Here is a 19,293-nt window from a genome sequence, read left to right on the forward strand (position 1 = left end):
ATTTTATTTATATATATATATATTTATTTATTTGTTTATATTTACATGCCTAAACAAAAAGTCTGACTTCTTAGCCTCCAGTTTTGGTCTATTTTTTGAATACATTACATTTCCTTGCCTTTTTTTTGATGTGGAGAATACAACTTCACAGAAAGGGAACTACCTGTGCCCCCACGTAGGTACAGCAGCTACCATAATTAAAAAATTACTGCTTCTTTCACCTCCAAGCTCTTTTACCTCCAAGTCTCAACCTTTGCCACTTCTAGTTTCAACTTTCAACCTATGCAAACTCCTTTGGATTGCTGCATTTTTATCTTATGGTTATCTATGTAACCTGGATTTAACTAATGCACCATGACAGGGCTCATCTTCATTTTCTCTTGTGGATTTATACTTAATATACTTTATACTTCAGAGCTTGTTAAGAGTATTCAAATGCAAGAATTTTCTAATGCAAATGTTTTTATAGTCTAGATGGTACAGAGGTTCTTAGTACATTTCTTATATTCCTACTGATTCATAGCTTTCATTTCATTTTTACTGATTGACGTGTTGTTGCAGACAAAGCACTAGTAACACTGAAAACTATTTTCTTTCTGTTAACTTCTTTTCCTCAACAAAAGCAGATCTGTTACTCTTTCTAATATCACAGCTACTACTGGTAACACAATTTCAGTGCCAAGTGGCCAGTGTAAGATGTAATGATTCACAGTATAGAAATAGCTATTGAATTTGCAGTAATTGTACTTTTCATGTCAGGTTCAGCAGCGAGGGCAAGTATGCAGAAAAAAAACAAGCACTTCTTCCCACAGAAGAAGTATTGGTCCCTGCCAGACACAGGGTATTTGCTAGAATTCATCAGTTGCATACCACAGCCAGGTTTTATAAACCTGGTTATTCAAATTAAGAATATATTAATTTATTTTCATTAAAGTATCATGAAACATCCTTCTATATTCTAAACAAAGATACATATTTAGAAAATAGTTTAATATCTTTGCGAAAACATCAATTTGCTCACCAGAAATGCACCAGACAGACTGTGAATAGGAAGAAAAAGCTTCTGAAAGTGCACTCACAAAGGTCTGTTTTTCAGGGTTGATATTACAAGTAATTAGCCTGACATTTAATAAATGACATTTCTAGGAACTGCTAAAGTTGACTTAACAAGCAAACCGAACAACCTTGTTTTGTTTATGAAAGGTAGTTGCATTGTTGCACATTTTATTTAAAATGTTTTTGCCAGCTTCTGTTGAAAACATCTGCATGCATGAAATATTTGAAATAAACATCTATAAAAATACACTGAACTTTCTATTATGGTGCTCTCTGATTCACACAAATTGATAAAAATGTCTGGTGGCAAAGCTGGTATATATTGCAACTGAGTGGGCTCATACTGGAGTTATAATAAATTTACTTTCACCTAAAGATTTTTTTTTTTTTTTTTTCTAAGCATATTTCAATTCATAAGCAATTCAGACTGCATTTTACATTTTGGTCAAAAAAAAAAAAAAAAAGATATGCTGAAATTATACATCCTTAAACTCTTTCTAAACATTGAAATCAAGAATGAGAGTAGAAATTAATAATTATTACTTTGAAGAATCAAGAATGCATGTGTTTGTCCAGTTATCCAACCCAGAGAATGGGTTTGTTTACAAGCAACACATTTCAAATGTGCTTAGAAAACCAGAGTAATTAAGAATACATCTGAAATTTAGTCACATTTCTTGCTTGTGTTAAGGAAAATATTAAGTGTTTATATCGTATGATGGTCTCATCAGCTTTATTTCTGTGTACTAGAAATCCTGAGGTTTCTTTCAAGTGTCTATAATATCAGAGTATTATTCACCCAGTTCAGCTGCTTTGTTAGCTTACCCACACCTCCCAAGGGAAAAGAATGGAGTCTTCAATCTGAATAGATGAAATCTAATTATAATTAGGATTCCCATATAGCATTTGCAAATAGGATTTTGTAATTTGGGGGGAAAATGAGGTTGTGCATATGTCTGTGCATGTGTGATGACTTTTGCTTCACTAGTTAACCATGGCATGATGAAGATCTACAGAGCAATCCTGTTTAAAATGGAAGGTGTTGCAAATCCCACTGACCTTTTTTTTTCCCACCTAATTCCAGAGTTCAGTGATGATTTGGTCTACTGAACCAGGAACAGGAGCTGTCTCTAGATGCTTGACAATATGTACACAGAATAACATGTACACAGAGAGGTCTATAAAAAAAAGTTTGTTTGAGGTCTGGAGTGCATAACATATGAAAACATGACATGTGAATTGTTAGAATGAGAAAAATCAATGACAAATGTCCTATCATCTTTGCTTCTTGACATTTTAGGAGAAAAAGAAACATGACTTTTTCTCATTCTTTATTTTTTTCACTAATACTTTTTACAACTTGAAGGTGACAGAAAATAAATATATATAAAAAAAAAAAAAAAAAAAAAAGCTTTTTGGCAAAAAACAAAGTAAACCAGCTCTTGTTCTGTAACAGTTCCATAACCCTCCCACCCCCCAAAATAAATAAATAAATAAATAAATAAAAATAATATAGTTTTTTCCATTGCATAAAACTAGTGCTTACTGATGATGAAAATATTATGCTGCTACAATGGCAGCTTCATCAAAGCAATACTGGATTTACAATTTCAATGAACAAAACACAATTTATCTCAGCACACATCTTAATATCCTAGGGGTCCTTCATTAAAACTGTACCGTCATGGGGACATTAATGGAAGATGTCCCTAAAACTTCCAGTTCAGAAAAGATACCATTTCCATTCACACTTCTTCAGATCTCTCCTGAATCACCTTGTAGGTCTTCTGTTGAATGCCCTGTCCTGCTCCTACCAGCTAATCTTCCCCCTTCATCCCTTTGTGTAGCAGATCCAGTTCGGTTCCAACCACCCAGTGATACCCTATTTCATGGCCTTTCTTTACCTCAGTCATATAAACCCTTCCATTAAAGAACTCACTTTGTGCCCACAAGGCACTTCTTTGGGCCTATTTTATTTTAGTGAAAATGCAAACAACAGGGAAAAGAATCTTGTATACATATGAATGAATTATGTTCCCTCAGAAAAAAAATCTTTGAACTGCATTTTTCCTTCCCTCCTTCCCCTTCTCTTGTCACCATGGGTTCTTTTTGAAATGTGCTTTCACAGCAGCTCTTCACTGAAGTGAATGCTACTACTTTGGGACCTTGGTATTTGTGCAGTAATTACTATTGTTCAGCCCTGTATGTAATAGGCATGTGAGAGGACTACTAAAAATATAGCAGCACTCAAAGACTGCCTGTAAAACCTTTAGAAATACATACAAAGCTGTAGTCCCCAAAACAAATCCTGTTCCAATCAGTGAAGCTTTTCTATTAAGCTGTAATGCAGAAATACAAGAAATAACTCTAGGGCAGGAGAAAAAGAGGAAAGAATAAAGACCGTAGTTCAAATAACCATGGCCTTGGTCAGGAGAGCAGAAGACTATTTTATCACTGCTGCAAACTGATCTCATTTTTTCAAACATCTCAAAATCAAGCTACCTCTAATTTGCTCGTAAAAGCCTTTGATTATATCAACAAAACATCAAAGGGCCTGAGCAATATATCATGTGAATATCTTTCATAAAGGTCAAATTGTTCTGTCTTGTAATGTGAAATCTCCTCATCTTTTTATTTCATGATTTGAACTCTATTTGAAAATGCACTCTTTATTTGCAGCACTATGGGTGGGTTTTCTCCTTTCCTTCCTTCAAAACTTATTTCCAGCTAACAGTCTCCCATATGAAATAAATCAATGTTTCACACACTTTTCCATGAAAAAGCCCCATCAGCTGTGTATCTTTATGTTATTAAACAAGTGTGAGTTTTTGTTGGTTTTTTTTTTTCTGATAGATGTATGACCATTAACTGTGTTGAATCAAGCAAGAAAAATAGCCGGTTCCCAAATTCCCTCTTATAAGATGGAAGTGAGCCATCATAAAACATAACACCCACAAATTGTGCTAGATGGCTTGAAATTATACTTGTTCTAGTGTTAATTACCAATAACCCCAGCATTTTAGAAGCACATAATTGAAAAGCCAGTTACAATGGAATCTAAAAATGATCACATATCTTCATCTGACACTATTTTTTTTTTTTTTTTGACAGAAAAATTGGTCATTTCTCTTATACAATAAGAAAAAATTAGGTAAATGTGCCTGAAGCAGACAGGAGTAATTTGATTGTTTCTTAAAAACCCATTTATATTGAGGACTCAAATTGAATCCCAGCCTTGGAAAAATGATTTTTTTCCATTCTACCTAGGTGTGACTGACTATAGATTATCTAAAATGGTGACACAAAAGAGAATTAGAGCTAGACTTATGCTGCTGCTGAAGCCCAGCAACTAGCCAGTGTCCTTTTAAAGGGGAAAAAGAGGGTGCAGATATTTTCACAATGAGTGAACTTTGGATGCAGTATGATTCTGCAACAAATTCTGTTTAGAAGTGAGCCCAAGTCACATACTAAGGCCTCCATCTTTTGGCAGTCCTTCAGCTTTAAAGATCAGATTTTCAAAACTGTTCAGCTGTCATAGATAATGCAGTACCATCCAACACTTGGCCTTTCAGCTTCTGGCCTTTATTGCACCAAGTCTTTTATTCAGAAAGCAGATTTCTTATTAGTGTCATCTGTTAAGCCAGGAGAGAAAAAATGACTTTCCCTGTAAAAGATATTTTTCAACAGTGCATTCAGAAGTGCTAATGTTAATGTGTTTTTTCATAGAGGATCTATTTGTGGAAAATATAGGTTTGGCAAAAATTTAGATATATATGGCTTCTGAGATTCTTTTTTCTATCAACTACCAGCTATATACACATGAACAGTGACTTGGAAGCAGTACACTATTTTAACTCAGTAACAGAAAGGTGAAGGACCTGAACCAGGCTTTGTTATCCAGGATGAACCACTGTGGAGATTGCAGTATTACTTTATTGAGCAAGTCCAACCATAAAAACTAGGTGGTCTTGCAGGTGTTCCAATCACAGCATTTCTAAGTATAAAATAACTGGCTTTCTTGAAACACCTCACACATTACTAAGAGTGCTGCTGATATGTTCAGTGAGTCTATCTTTAGCCATGGTTTTGCAAAAATGGGCAAAATGAATGTTGTTACCAGCCCTTCCCATCAAAATCAGTCAATGCTTTTCCATTACAATGTCCCATTTAAAGCTACTTAAAAGAAAACTTCAACTACTGAATCTGAAGTTCTTTTTGTTGAGCATATGCATCTTAAAAACAAATCAACAACTAAATCAAAACCAACCAAACAAACAAAAAAAACATCCCCTAGACAAAAGATGAATTCCAACTTTCCCCCTTGTATTCTGCTAGAAAATCATTATTCCATAAGACAGAAATAGAGGTGGGCAACAGAATGAAAAAGCTGAACTAAGTTCAAGCCAATGTTTGATTGTGACTCATCTCTGTTCATGAATAAGGATGAACCAAGTCAGTGCAAGGTTTCTGGCATTATTTCCTTATCATCAAATATGTTTGATTTTTCACATATTTGTCATCAGTTCCTTTGGCTTGGATTGTTTTTGGCTGATGGAGATAAGCTAGACCCTTGATTTAACTCAGCATTTAACTATCCAGCTCACTGAAAGAGAAATATTCTGCATTCAACCACCTTTATATGAGGAATAACTTATAGCAGAAAAAGAGAAAAGACAGTATGAGAGTTCTGTTCAAAAAATTCAGACTTTTGCTGAGAGGAGGAGGAATGAAAAACAGACTATAGGCCAACTTTCAAGCTGCTTAGGCTCTTGCAGGTCACAGTGGTTCTCCAGAAGAAAAGAATCAGGCTACTTCAGAGTTTACATGGCCCTAATCCCATCTAGTTCCCCTGTAACCTATCACTTATATGAACTTTATTTAGCAATGTTGGGTAGAGGACAGCAGAAGAAGCACTTGTATTTCCCTCTCCTTGTCTCTGCTTGTGGAATGCCTCTCCAGAGTCCCAGAGTAAGACTGCTACCAAGAAATAATGACATAAGTATGCTGCCTCGCTGTCATACAAGATGGCAGTATGAACCCTAACAGGGTCATGGAAATAGTGTAAGGAGCTATATCAATAAGCTCAGAGGCCATCAGTGACCATTACTCTTCTTATCATTTGAAAAAAAAGAAAGATAGGCTGATACTTATTTGGCATTAACAAATAAATGGATCATATTAATTGTGTACTACACATATAAACTGTATCTGTAAGCAGTGGATCAATAGATGTCAGGAGCTCAAGTGTGTTTTTATGTAGTGATATACACACAAACGTGGTAATTTACAAGAACTGATATTTGTCTATAGTCTTCAAGCTCTTTCTCATATTTTTAATTGAATGAATGATTTAGCTTTCCTAACAATGTATCAGCCTCTTCTACAAGAGTAATTATGATATTCACAATTTAATATGCAGTTCAGATGCAGAGGAATATGACCAAATCTGTACAAACATTTACTAAATTAGTCAATTTTTGTTCCCAGAAGGTATGGAAAAAGCTCTGGCCATCTTACTTTACAAGACAGCTGGACTAATGCCATTTGCTGAAAACGTTTTAGAATGAATCCTGACATTTTTCATCAAATAATTTACTGTTTTTTACTGAAGACTTAGGTATTCAGATAGTCTGACAGTTGCTTGAATGTGGTTTGAAGAATATTGGCACTAATCACTGAATAAATTATTAGAAAATATATATCTATATATTTTATATTCCTAGCCATTTCCATCACTACTTGTCAGTTCCTAGTTTTTCATGACAAAATCCACTAAAACTAAGAAGCACTTTTAGCTCAAGAAGGGTGTTAACTTGCAGTTTGTGTTCTTTTAGTAAACAAAACCAAACAAAAATATTTTTACAAATGTATGCAATAAAAATATTAGAAAACATTAAATAGATTTAAAATATGTATTATTAGAAATCACCATTTTGGCAGATATTGCAAGGGTATAATTATGGGGCTGTCATAAAGATGTGTAACACACTTAATCACATAGCTGATCTGATGTTCACCCTCAACTTTCACTACCAAGAGAATAAATGTAAAAATAATACCAATAAAATAATACTCTATTTTGTTTTAAAATATGCTGTTAGATTATGTTTCTCTCTCTTTTCATTCATGACCCCTGCACTGCAATCTAATCTGCAAGCATTCGCATAGCAAAATCAATGATTTTGCACACATTTGGGCTTGCTCACATATATCAGTTCAAAGAACCAAATATGACAATATCTGAAAGTAAAAACAACTATGTCCTTTCAAAAGCACAGTCAGAATTTTTTTTGCAAGATTGTCTCACATTCTTATGTTCCACTGAATAGCGTTTCATCTCTCTCACTGATACCACAAAGGTTTCTATTCTTCATCAGAGAGTAGATGTGCACAGCAGGAATGGTTGGAGCAGGATATCCAGTCTTGCTGGCCAGCATATCTGGGCCAGCTAGGATGGAAAAGTAATCCTGTGCTGAATAGACAGCAACAGATTGCTTCCTTCTTGTAATAGAGGGAGGAGCAAAACACAAACCGTAATTGAGAGCTACTCTCTGCCCAATCTGACCTGGGGAAGTGGACAACCATAGGTTGCTGCTGAGTGAGTTTAAGGCAAGTGGCCATACTGCAATTTAATTCTAAAGAGCAAACAGGTAGAGCTTTTCAGAGCCTTTCTTTGCCATTTTTAACAATATCGGTAAACACATTGTGAATATACTATTAACATTCAGGTTCATTGAGACAGCAGTATCCTATTGATAGTACCTTAAATCATCTCTTTTTTGTCTGCTTGCATGAAAATTTAGATGTTGAAATGTGTAAAAGCCCTAAACAGAAGGCATGGATATTAACTCATTCTCAATACATGATTGTTTCAGAATCCATTGTTTTTATCATAGCCTTGCATTTCCTTATACTAAGTCTCTAGAGTGCAGAGAAAAGGGGAAGATCAGAGCAGACAGATCATTTTGCTGCTAGCAACAGGCTGCCTGGGGACTTTTAAGTGCAGTAGATTAAGAAAATGTTTAGTGACTAATATGATTCAGAGCCCAGTTAAGTCTGTGAAAGCCCTAAGAGGCATTTATGGCAAACTTATTTTTGTTATTGTTTCTGTTTATCAAGGAAAATTCAGGTCAAATGAGCGTCTTATTTTCACAAGTCAAATCTTTTTACCTGTTTCTCAGTGCCCTTTGAAACTGATTAAGTTCTTTAGGTCTCAAAAGTATTATGTCTCCAATTTTGCACCAGGAACTTTAACTATAAATCTCTTGCCATCACATTATTTTTAGTGAGTTTGCATGGAGGAATAGTTCAGTCTTTCAGCTGGCCCTTCTACTACAACAGCTCAGGCTAGTGACAAGCTAATAGAAGCAGAAGTCAGGATTCAAGCAGTCAGTGGCAAAGGCAAGGCCCAGATGAGGGTCAGAAGATCCATTCTGCAAAGTGGGGATGTCAAACAAAGAAGGCTGCCGCAGTATTATTAGGCAGGCTGTTTGGCAGCAGGAAACAGCTGGGACAGAGGGTAGGATAGAAGGACAAAGATCCAAATGTCAAGATCAAGAACCAAGGCTGAAGCAGACAGAAGCACGTTAGGCTTCGGGATCACAGAGCCCCACTAGTGCCACATGCAATACACTGGAAAAAACATCTACGAGTGCAGAGCACAGCACTGTGTCGGCTGCTGCAGGGAAAGTTAACTCCATCACGGATAGACCCAGCACAACATCAGTCAAGATTTCAGGCCAGTATCTATGTCCGTGGGGGACTGACTGTGGCCAGGCCATTTGACTGTTCGGATTGACAGTGATAAGATATCTGAGTATCCAAGTGAGGTTTGGAAGAGAGTTCATGCATGCCAGAATTGCTCAAGAATAGGACTTCATAGCAGTACAGTCAGTCAGACAAGTTCTTAGTACATGGTCATTTGTACTAAGAAATATGTGTAATGGCACACAGCAAAACACAGTAAGACACCTTTCACTTTGGCTTTGAAGGCTAGAGCACAAAGGTTTCACGTGAAGTAGTAAACCCTGTTCACTGGGAAAGGGTTAGGAGATAAATACAGAGTATTGTCCCTGAGATACTTGAATTTACAAATAAAACCTGAAAGTTACAAAAAAAAAAAAAAAAAAAAAAAAAAAACATCTAAATTGGTCTGGCATCATTCTAAACATTTTCAAGTTTTGCAGAACATTAGAAAAAAATAATTATGAGGATTGTTCTTTGAAAATACCTCTCTCAAAAACAAAGAAAACAACCGACCTAAAAGGTATTTTTTTTTCCTAATACTCCTAATATACATAGATTATCTACTCTCTGCACCACAATGGGATTTACACCTCTTTACCTTTGTGTGTGATCTGAAACCCAGGAATATCACATGGTCTAGGAGAAGCACTGGGTGAATCCAAGGATCTGCTTTAAAAAAAAAATAAAATAACAATCTTGTTTCTATTTCTAGAAGATCACATTGCAAACTAAACCTTCATATTGTGTAAAATAGCACTTTGAAATATGTTTTAAAACACTTGAAAGTCTAAGTGAACCATTCGAATAAGCAATAGCTTTTGGGTTGGGAACTTGCTAATTGAGGAGTGTTTAATTTCCAAAATAGCTGTCCTTTTAAGATGTACTTAAAAGTCATTATAATCTAAAAACTACCTTGTGATAATAGAAAATAAATAGCTTCATTCTAGTTCTTCACAGACTGACTTCTGTCATTGTGATTGCAATTAGCTATCACGTGGTATTGTGACTATGAGAGTCAAAGAATGAAAGTAAACAAATATTTTCTATAGTAGAACTGTAAAACACAAATTTATCTGTATTGGTAAAGTCTGGGCAAGCAGCATTGCCTACAGATACACTGTAGATGTTACTTTAACAGGCATCAGCGAGACAGGAGTGACTTCTATGAAGCTTCCTTCTCTTTTGAATGGGTGGGAGCAGGCTCCTCTGGCCTCTGCCTCTTCATAGTCATGCCAATCTGTCTGATCATCTGTTCACGGGCTGCTCTGCAGAATAATTCCAGCAGTTCCAGAAGTTTCATTTATCTTACCATTAAAACAATGTTGTATGTAGCTGTCACACTGAATAATTTCAGAAATAAAAAAGTATATTCTACCAGAAAAATCAGTTACTGAAAACCACTCAGTGTTCACCTGTTTGCTGAATTACATGTATATTTAGTCAGGGAGATTGTGCTTATGGGCTTCATTAAATATATAAATATGTTAACATAAATGTGTTTCTCTAAAATGTTTTAACCTAGCTGCTTAACTATAGTTAGTTTTGCATAATGCTGGGCACTGAAAACTTGCTCACACTGGGAAGCAAGTTTGTGTTCATGGCCAGTTTCTAGAACTGTTCTGAAATTACAAACAGCCACAGGAGCCTCCATGGGATAAACACATCTCATTTTCAGCTCTGGCTTGCAAATGAGCTTATCGGGAACTGCCACAGATGATAGCAACACCAAATGCTTTTAAAACTTGAGCATGTTTTTTCCAGACCTGCTGTGCAACCAGGGATCCAGGTATTTGTGAAAGATGAACAGGAAACTCATAGAAAGAAAATCACTATCACAACTCATTTATGTAATTGAGTTTGGTATTTAGGTATGCTATCATACAAAATTGTATTTTTCTTTTTATTTATTTAATAACCAAATTTGTGTTCATAATATCAAGATACAGGATCCAATATGTATAGAAAGCTACTTCTTGAGGTTTATAAGATTTCATCAGTGTTAAAGGTACTTACCCTTTTGCTTATCCCAATATCTTGTAACAGTCACCAAGGAAATTGTTATCATTTGGAAGCATAGCACCTAATTCTGCTTTATCACTGAGCTACATTACACTTTCCAAAAATAAAATCCAGATTATACACCTTAGTTTTAAAACCTTCATGTTCCTTTATAATACACTCCAGGAGTGATCAGCAAGCTGATCTTAAATTGTTTCTGAATTTTAAATATGAAGGAAAAGGTGGTTACTTGAGATACTTAGGCTGAAAAGAGATTACACTGAAAGTAATACAAGATGAAATCAGAAGTACAGCTATAATTTAATTTTCTTGGGAGTACCACCACTGGAACCATAAATAAATTCACAAGGACTTTGGAAGACTAAATGAGCTTTCCTGCTATTCTGAAGAATCATAAGAGCCTTATGTAAGAGAAGGCAAAAGAGAAATTCCAAACAGGTTTTTCCATCAATTTTGAGTTAAGGGTTCATGTTCATGCACTACTTATTAAGGTGGGACAGTACCAGTTTTATTTCCAGACAGGTCTCTACACTTAAATAAATATATACAATTGTAATGTGTGCCCTTCAAGTAGCCAGGTAATGTTACTATTTTCACTTAGAAAACACATTAGAAGGTGCAAATACAACCACAAGAATAGGAGAATGTAACAGGCATACAGAAAAATTTCCAATAAAGCAGGGTTGTCTGCAATCTGTTGTCACAAAGATGCCAGTAAACTAAAAGTAGTCAAAAATATTCAGGATTAGAGACCTCAATACAACATCCATTTGCTCATGACCATCCTCCCCCTGCTTTTTCTGCTTAGTGGCCTTTTAGTGGTATTTTTAAGTTTTATGATTCTGCTTCTACTTTCTATCTAAATGCACACAAGAAGTGGGAGGAGCAAAGGGGATACTAAATAGTGGAAACCCTGCAAAATCATCAGATAAAAAATTTAGTAATTATATTAAGGTTTGTTCTTTTGGGAAGCAGGAGCAAATGAAAAGTGTTTCACAAACTGCAATTTTGTCTCCCTTTGAGGATATGTGGAAACAAGCAGCCAAAGCTCACTGATAGAGCTGAAACATTTCCTGTGAGCAGCCATATTCATTGTGCTCATTCCAAGGCAAATATAATTACCCTGTGAAATAGATAAAACAAGTTTGTAAGACTACACAGTTAGATCTCTATATTCTCCTACCAATATTTCAATCTCAAATTGAAATTGAAAATCTTCCACCAAGAGTGTTCCTTAAAGTGCTAAGATTCAGATGATAAAAGGAAGGTATTGTCAACAGTTTTAAGGTATTATTATTAGAAAGGTGTTTAAAATGATAATAAGGATGTTTGAGGAATCTTCAAAATTACCAAAAGCATAAAGCAACTTTTGGTAAGATTTAACTTGCGAAGTGTCTTCCAAGAAGGCAAATAAATATCTGTAGTAGGCTCCATTACTCATGTTACTGGGTGGGCATGTGTTCACACACATGGGCTGCAGCCACGAGTAAACGCTTATTCAGTTAGGAGCTGCACAGCCCAGGTCTGTGTCTGTTCACAAGAGGTGATACTGCCATAAGGGAGAAATGTGCCATGGAGTGATTAGGCCATACTGATCAGAACAGAATGCAGAGAAAAGTTCACGCTGAGGAGCAGAACTGGGCCTGCGGTAAAGAAGATCACCATTCTGTCCAAGGTCAGCACTCATGAACTGGGCCAGATTAATTCAGGGTGGAAAAGACCTCTAAGATTAACTAGTCCAGCACTAACAAGACCACCACTAAACCATGCTACTAAGTTCTACATCTACGCGTTTTTTTAAGACCTCCAGGGATGGTGACCTAACCGCATCTCAGGGCAGCTTATTCCAATGCTGCACAACCCTTTCAAGTATATCATCAGAAAAATAGCTTCTCCTGCATTTTTCAATGAGATCTTGGGACTAATCTATCTATTCAAGAGGCACTACAGAACTCCATAAAAATAAACAAGAAATCAAACAGAACTACAGAACATTTTTCCTGGAACCTTCAGAAAACAAATTTCTGTAATTTCTCAAAGAATTTGCAGTATGAAATTTACAGCAAGTATAATAAATAGTCTGTAAAAAGAGAACGTGAACTTCTTTATTTGCCTTTGAGAGAGAAAACAAGTAATAGTTTACCTCTCTCATGTCTTACCTGAGAGATGAAAATTTCTCCTTTTTCTCATTCTTCAAAGCTCTACTTACTGTGTCAATCCCAGACAACAACTCAGTTATACTTATTCTCTCTATGAAAAAGGTAAGTAATATTAAAAAAGAGTTAGAATATATTAATTTGTATATGTATAAGCACAGCCAGCCCAAGAAAGCCAAGAGAGACACCAAGTCATTACGTTTTTGTTATTGTTTTTGTTTTTGTTTTCAGTAAAGAAGAGTATGAGAAATTTCTCAGGGAAACTACAAACATATGCACATACTGCAAACAGACATTCTCTCCAATGTCACTCTGCAATTAATTTTGGACTCCACACTATTATGCAAGTGGACCACACACTCCACACAGCTCTGTTTTATATTCACAACCACGGTGAAAACTAAAACATTTTTAAGCACAAAAATTGCTTTAAAAAAGATCTTTTTAGAAATGTACACATAGAGCAATTGTTTTAGAAGAGCCAAAGATAGCAATAGCTTTCAAAAGACTTCAAATACATACACTATATAAGTACCGTTTCTTTTTCCCTCACGTGTCCTCTCCCTCCACAAGTTTTCCTTAAAAAAGTAAAATTGTTCCCTCAGTATTTACTTCCCCATATTAACATACTCTGTTTCTTTTTTAATTATTTGTGTGTGTGTGTGTGTGTGTGTGTGTGTGTGTGTGTGCTGCTTTCCATTTTGTACTGTGTTCCCTCAAAAGCAGAGGAATTTGGGAACTGTTCCTTTTAGTACCCATGTAATCACAATACAGTGCATTACGGGCAAAGTAGAACTGAGTATGTTCATTCTTCCAAGCCCCACCCAGACTGATTCAACACACTGGCAAACTGATCATTATTTAAGTCTCTCTCTTGCAAACATCCATACTTTTCAGAGAGATACAAAAGTGTGAAAGAAACAAATTAGGTCCCTTAATTCCAGAAAAGCAAATTGGAATACAACAAGCATGAGCTGTAATTTGAAAATAGAAAATATAGGCAGAAAAAATCAGACTAGTCCAGAAATCAGTCAACTCCAACAGATCCTGTAAGCTCCTCTCAATTCACTGCAGCATATGCAATGCAGCACATGCAATTTCCACCCAGTAACAGCTCGCTCCTGTTAGCCCGGCAACATGCCCATGCAGTCTTCCCACACTGAAGTATCAGACAGAAAAAAATTACCACCAAATGATGAATCTCCAGTAGGTGGAGTGCCAAAACCCCAGGAAAATTGCTGGTATCTTGATATGTACCTAGTTAGAAGTATAAGTTCCCTATACAAGTATAATATTTTGTACTTCTTAATATATCATTTTGATTTCATAGATCATTCTTTTGCATTTGCAATGTGAATACATTGATTTCAGACAGGTATAACATATTTTTCACTTTCAATGCTGTAAGTAAATTCACATAATCCACAGGGGGAACTTAGGTGGGCTCCATATTTCTGGAGTTCTCTGTATTTCCCTAGTTTTGTGTTCAGTAAGTTTATGCATTTTTACAAACACTGTAATGTTTGTCTTGGAATGACCCTAAACCTCACCTCCTCTGAGTTGTACAACGTTCCAACTCTTTGATCTTCTGATTATTAACATATCATTAGCTCCTCAATCAACAGAGAATTTTCCATGGAAAATATGAATTTCAAATGTAGAAACCAAGCAGAAAAATCCTCTCTTTGGCATACAGTTTTCAAGATTTCTTTATGTATCATCAAGTACACAAAAAGGTTTACAGCACATCTTTCAACTTGCCTAGCATGCAGTGCTACTGTTCTGAATGCCAGGTACACATCTTTTATAAGACTTAATATTAGTGTTAATCTAATGGCTTTTCCAGCTGATATAGTCTTTCCTCTTTGCATGCAAGTTTGCAACATCTTTCTCACGTTTTGGCACTTTCATTTCATACTTCACAGTTTTATTAGCACTTTGAGCTTTGAAAGATAGCTCATTTATTTGCTATACCTAGATGCCACAAAACTTTGAATACACTATATAAAGATTTAGAGAAAGATAGTGATGGAGTACAGTCAGACACAGATAATTACCTTGATAGGATTCCAGAAACTGATGCAGTATAATTGCCCTTTGTCTAGAATACCAAAAACAGCAGTCCTGCCAGACTGCAGATTCATGTCTGCAGTTTTCCTGTCTGAAAACTTCTTCATTGTATTGTTTGTTGAAAGATCAACCATGCTGATACTAATGCACAGGATACAGTGGCAGGCGATGACAAAAGTTCCATCAAGACTATGTGTAATTGTCCTTTAATATATTTCTTTTATATTGCCTCTGTACTACTATACAGTTGTATAAAAACAAGCAAGAATGGTTGCAGGCTTCCTCTGGCAGAGATTCCCTCCCAGCCACCTCCTAAACAAGGAGTATTTTAGGTCACTATCATTCACTGAATCCGCTATCTCTTTCTCATTACCTAATTTCAAGCCAAACTTTTTCTTCACCTCTCTCTTCTACCCTCAGCCAGCCACTCTGGTGGATGGCAGGCTGAAATAGGTGGGTCTGCAAGACCCAGAGTTGTTCAAAACTGGAGTCATTAATGTCTCTAAATGAAGGAAGAAAGTGGGGAAGAAAAAAAAAAAAAAAAAAAGAAAAAAAAAAGTTACCTCAGAATACATAGTGCAAGTTCTAAACAAATCTGCAAGGTTTTGATAAAAGTTGGCCTGATTTTGCAGCATTTCTGCTGTTCTGCTCAAAGAAATATTCAATAATGATAACTCTCTTACTTACAATGCACAGGGACCTTACTTTCGAAAAGTACGACCATTTAACAGCCAGAAACATTGGCTAAGACTAACTCTAAGGCAAAGCATGAAGTCATAAAGATGCACAGATGTTACTATTTGAAAACATTAAAGAGGTACTGAAGTTCCTGAGCAGATCCCAAGTTGTGTTGATTTCAGCAGTTATGAGTCATAAGGGAAGAAGATACTACTGAAATTACATGCCTGGGACAGTTTTCTCTGCCACTTACATTTAGGAAAAAACAACAGTGTCTTTAGAAATACTTAATGGGGAGGAGAGCACTCTGAAAGACTGCAGATACCAAGAACTGAAATGAATAAATCTGCTTGCTTGTACTTATGCAGTTAAACAAGTACAATGCTAATGCATTATATATTTCTGATTATATCATGGAAGCCTCAGCAGATCCAATTTCACAAGTATATAAAAAAGGTGAGTGCTGAAGGTTACTGTAAGTTATGAGACCGATTATTTAAGGGAAAAGCTCATTTAATGGAATTTGGGCAGTTTTATAAACAGAGCAAAGAAAATGGGACTACTCACACATCCTGTGCCAGCCCTTTTCTGATAAATAAGTGCACTGAAACTTCTGAAATAGTCACTTAGGTGAGCAAATACACTCAGGATGTCTTATACTAGAAGTCCCTGAACCTTTTGTGAGTTCACTTCAGTAGCAGCTCAAGACTATTCCTACATGTGGAAACAGGGTTTTCATGCTGCACATGAAAGTTTACCACAGTGTGTAACTACATTTATGGTCATGCTATCCTGTTTGTATCTATCCTGTCCTTGTATTCCAGAAAAAAAGGGCTCCCAAATTAGCAAAATACTGAAAGAGATGCAATCCAATAACTCTTCTCACTTTGGCAATTCATGGTTTCAAAAGGCACCCTTCAGGGGTGAAGCTGAAACCTCTCAGCTGGCTGGCCCCTTATCTACTAGAGAAACAGAATTCTAACTGAGGCAGAGAAGAGCTGATACTGTCCATTCTGCAGTTCTACCAGTACAAAAAGACACACAGTAAAGGAGATAATTTAAGCTATGTTTGTGTTAATAAGTCAAGGAGCAGGGTATAAAAACTGGAAGTATGTGTTCATGAACATTGGAATTTCAGACAACTTTCTTCCCTTTCTTTGTTGTTCAGAGATTCTTCTTTTAGAAACAACTCTGCCCTAGACCACCTTTTCTCTCTGCAGAAACACTCTCACTTCCTCTCATGCCTCGAGAGAACTAGTTAACCACGTACACTTCAATACAATAGCAGGTATTCATCAAAATCTCTTTGCTGGACTTCCACTTAAGCTAATGAAATGAGTCACGACATGTACCATGTCACCTTTTTACAAAGCATTCACTGACATATTCACCTACATATAGCAGTCTCTTCCACTTTTCCTTATTAGTTGTGGTTTGACTCTAAAATGTTTAAATATCCAAATTTAAGTAAATAAATTTAGTTTCAGTTATCTATCTAAATATCTAGACAGATATTTATGGAGAAACTGTTTGATTCAGAGCACTCTAAATGAAGTGTAATCTGCCAAAGGTAGGTACATTCTACCTTGACAGAAACAAACAACAACAACAACAACAACAACAACAACAAAGGCAGTAAATAACAAATCTGAATGTAAAAACAGTCGTTAGGGCTTCAGCACTGCCAGGTAGACTTTCTCAACATTTTTATCAAGATGCAAAGGAGATATTTTTTTTTCCTGAGAACTTGCCAGATTGCATTGTATTGTGGAACTTAGGCCACCTGTACAGAATACAGATAAAAGTCTAAAGGTTACAGATGACAGGAAGCTGGATTTGGTTTATATCTTGCAGTATTTAGTGGTTTCATCCCTTTTATCTCTAAATAAATACTTGTCAAGGCCAAAGGAGTAAAACTTGAAGGCATTTTTGCCAAAAAGCAAACAGTTTCCTCAATGGTGAATAGCTTGAACATTTGCTCTACGTAAAAGGAAAAATCAGATGTACAGATATTCTCCTTCAGAACAGGCCTTTATAGCCCTACATGAGTTTTGTTTTAGCTCAAGTAGAACCAGTGGCACTTTTTAAACTTATCAGCTGGCTAGATCTGAAAATGCTGGAAATATTTCTACAGATTTCCTTTATTATAGTGGTTTTCTTCTTCAATAGATGGATAAGGGTCATATTCAACAGAAATATATATAAAAATATAAGAAAATGCATATAAAAATATTGTCTGAAAATATACTATTTTGACAGAAACTGGCTGTTATAATATTTTATCTCTAAATCACCTGCCTTCTGCAGAAAGTTTTGGTTTTTCTTTGTTTGTTTTGGTGAGAAACAAAAAAATCCTCTCCACAATTGAGGTCTTCTCAAGATTTTTTCCACTATGCACTTTTTCTAATATATATTACTTATAAACCAAGTTATACTATGCTCACACTTTGAGAAGATTATAAAGAAGCTCACCATCTGCATACATCTATTAACTAAGATAGAAAAATACCTATGTTAAATCTCATAACAACGTGGAATCATGACAAAAGAAGCAACAGTGGGCTAACAGTGAAGTGCTGAATTTCCTCCTGTTTTAAAAATTACATGTGAAAGGAAAGACTTCTCACCTTCTTGCTCTACAGTGTACTGTGGAGACAGGTAGATATAAGCCTTATAACGTTTGACAGCTTTGTCAGGAAATGCACGGTTGTACATTACAGTAAGCGGTGTTTCAAGTGCCTTGTAGAACTTTTCTTCTAACCAAGAATCTTGCTGAAAATTTCTTTTTGGTCTTTCAATTCCAAACACTTCATTGTCATAAGAGTTGGCATTTTCCAAAACAGAAGAAGCACTCACAGGAGTCTGAGTTGAGCCCCAGCTGCAATAAGGCACGGAAAGTTTCTGGGAAGACATGGACCCATTGCATTTCTGTTGATGAAGTAAATATATATTATTAAGACACTGATCATTTAAAATTATTTATTTCACACTAAATTATCTCTAAGCCTCTGATATAAATTTATGAAAATTTATCTCTGTAATGCCACAATATTTCCCTTCAGAAGTGAAGCTATATGAACTAACTTCTTATGTTTTAATTCCATTTAAGAGAAATTTTTGATTTTTTTCAATAAAAATCATTAATTTGTCCTTAAATAAAAAATATGAAAGAGGAATATTATAAGTTGAGCTGCAGTTTTCAGATCTTCAAACCTCTTCTGACTTTAGAATCCTTACATACAGGTTAAGCGCTGTAATATGAAAATCTTTGGCAAGAACCCATCCATCCTTGACCCAGAACTATGAGGTTAGATTTCACACCTACTTAACAGCTGGTCACTTACCATTGGCCTATTTTATACAAATAGTCTTCCATTTAAATAACAGTCATTTCCATTTATTATCATCAGAGTAATTCAATTTCCTAAGGACAGCCTAATAATACGGCTGCCCCATTATGCCATGGATGAATGTAGTCAAATACTTGTAATTATATTTTTAACAAGTTACTGCTATTTAGTATTCTGCCCCATCCACAACACGGTTGGTAGCTTACAGATATAAAGTA

General features: G+C 35.7%; 1 protein-coding gene across 1 annotated transcript in view; it reads right to left on the reverse strand.

Annotated features, from left to right (window-relative positions):
* IQCM (IQ motif containing M) overlaps positions 1 to 19,293 on the reverse strand; it is a 123,689-nt gene that overhangs the window by 85,755 nt on the left and 18,641 nt on the right. The window contains 3 exon segments of the mRNA XM_068680927.1: positions 9,401 to 9,471; positions 12,981 to 13,071; positions 18,353 to 18,653. Coding sequence (XP_068537028.1) covers positions 9,401 to 9,471; positions 12,981 to 13,071; positions 18,353 to 18,653 — 463 coding nt within the window.

This window comes from Anas acuta, chromosome 4, assembly GCF_963932015.1.
Source record: "Anas acuta chromosome 4, bAnaAcu1.1, whole genome shotgun sequence".
In the NCBI taxonomy this organism is placed as follows: Eukaryota; Metazoa; Chordata; class Aves; order Anseriformes; family Anatidae; genus Anas; species Anas acuta.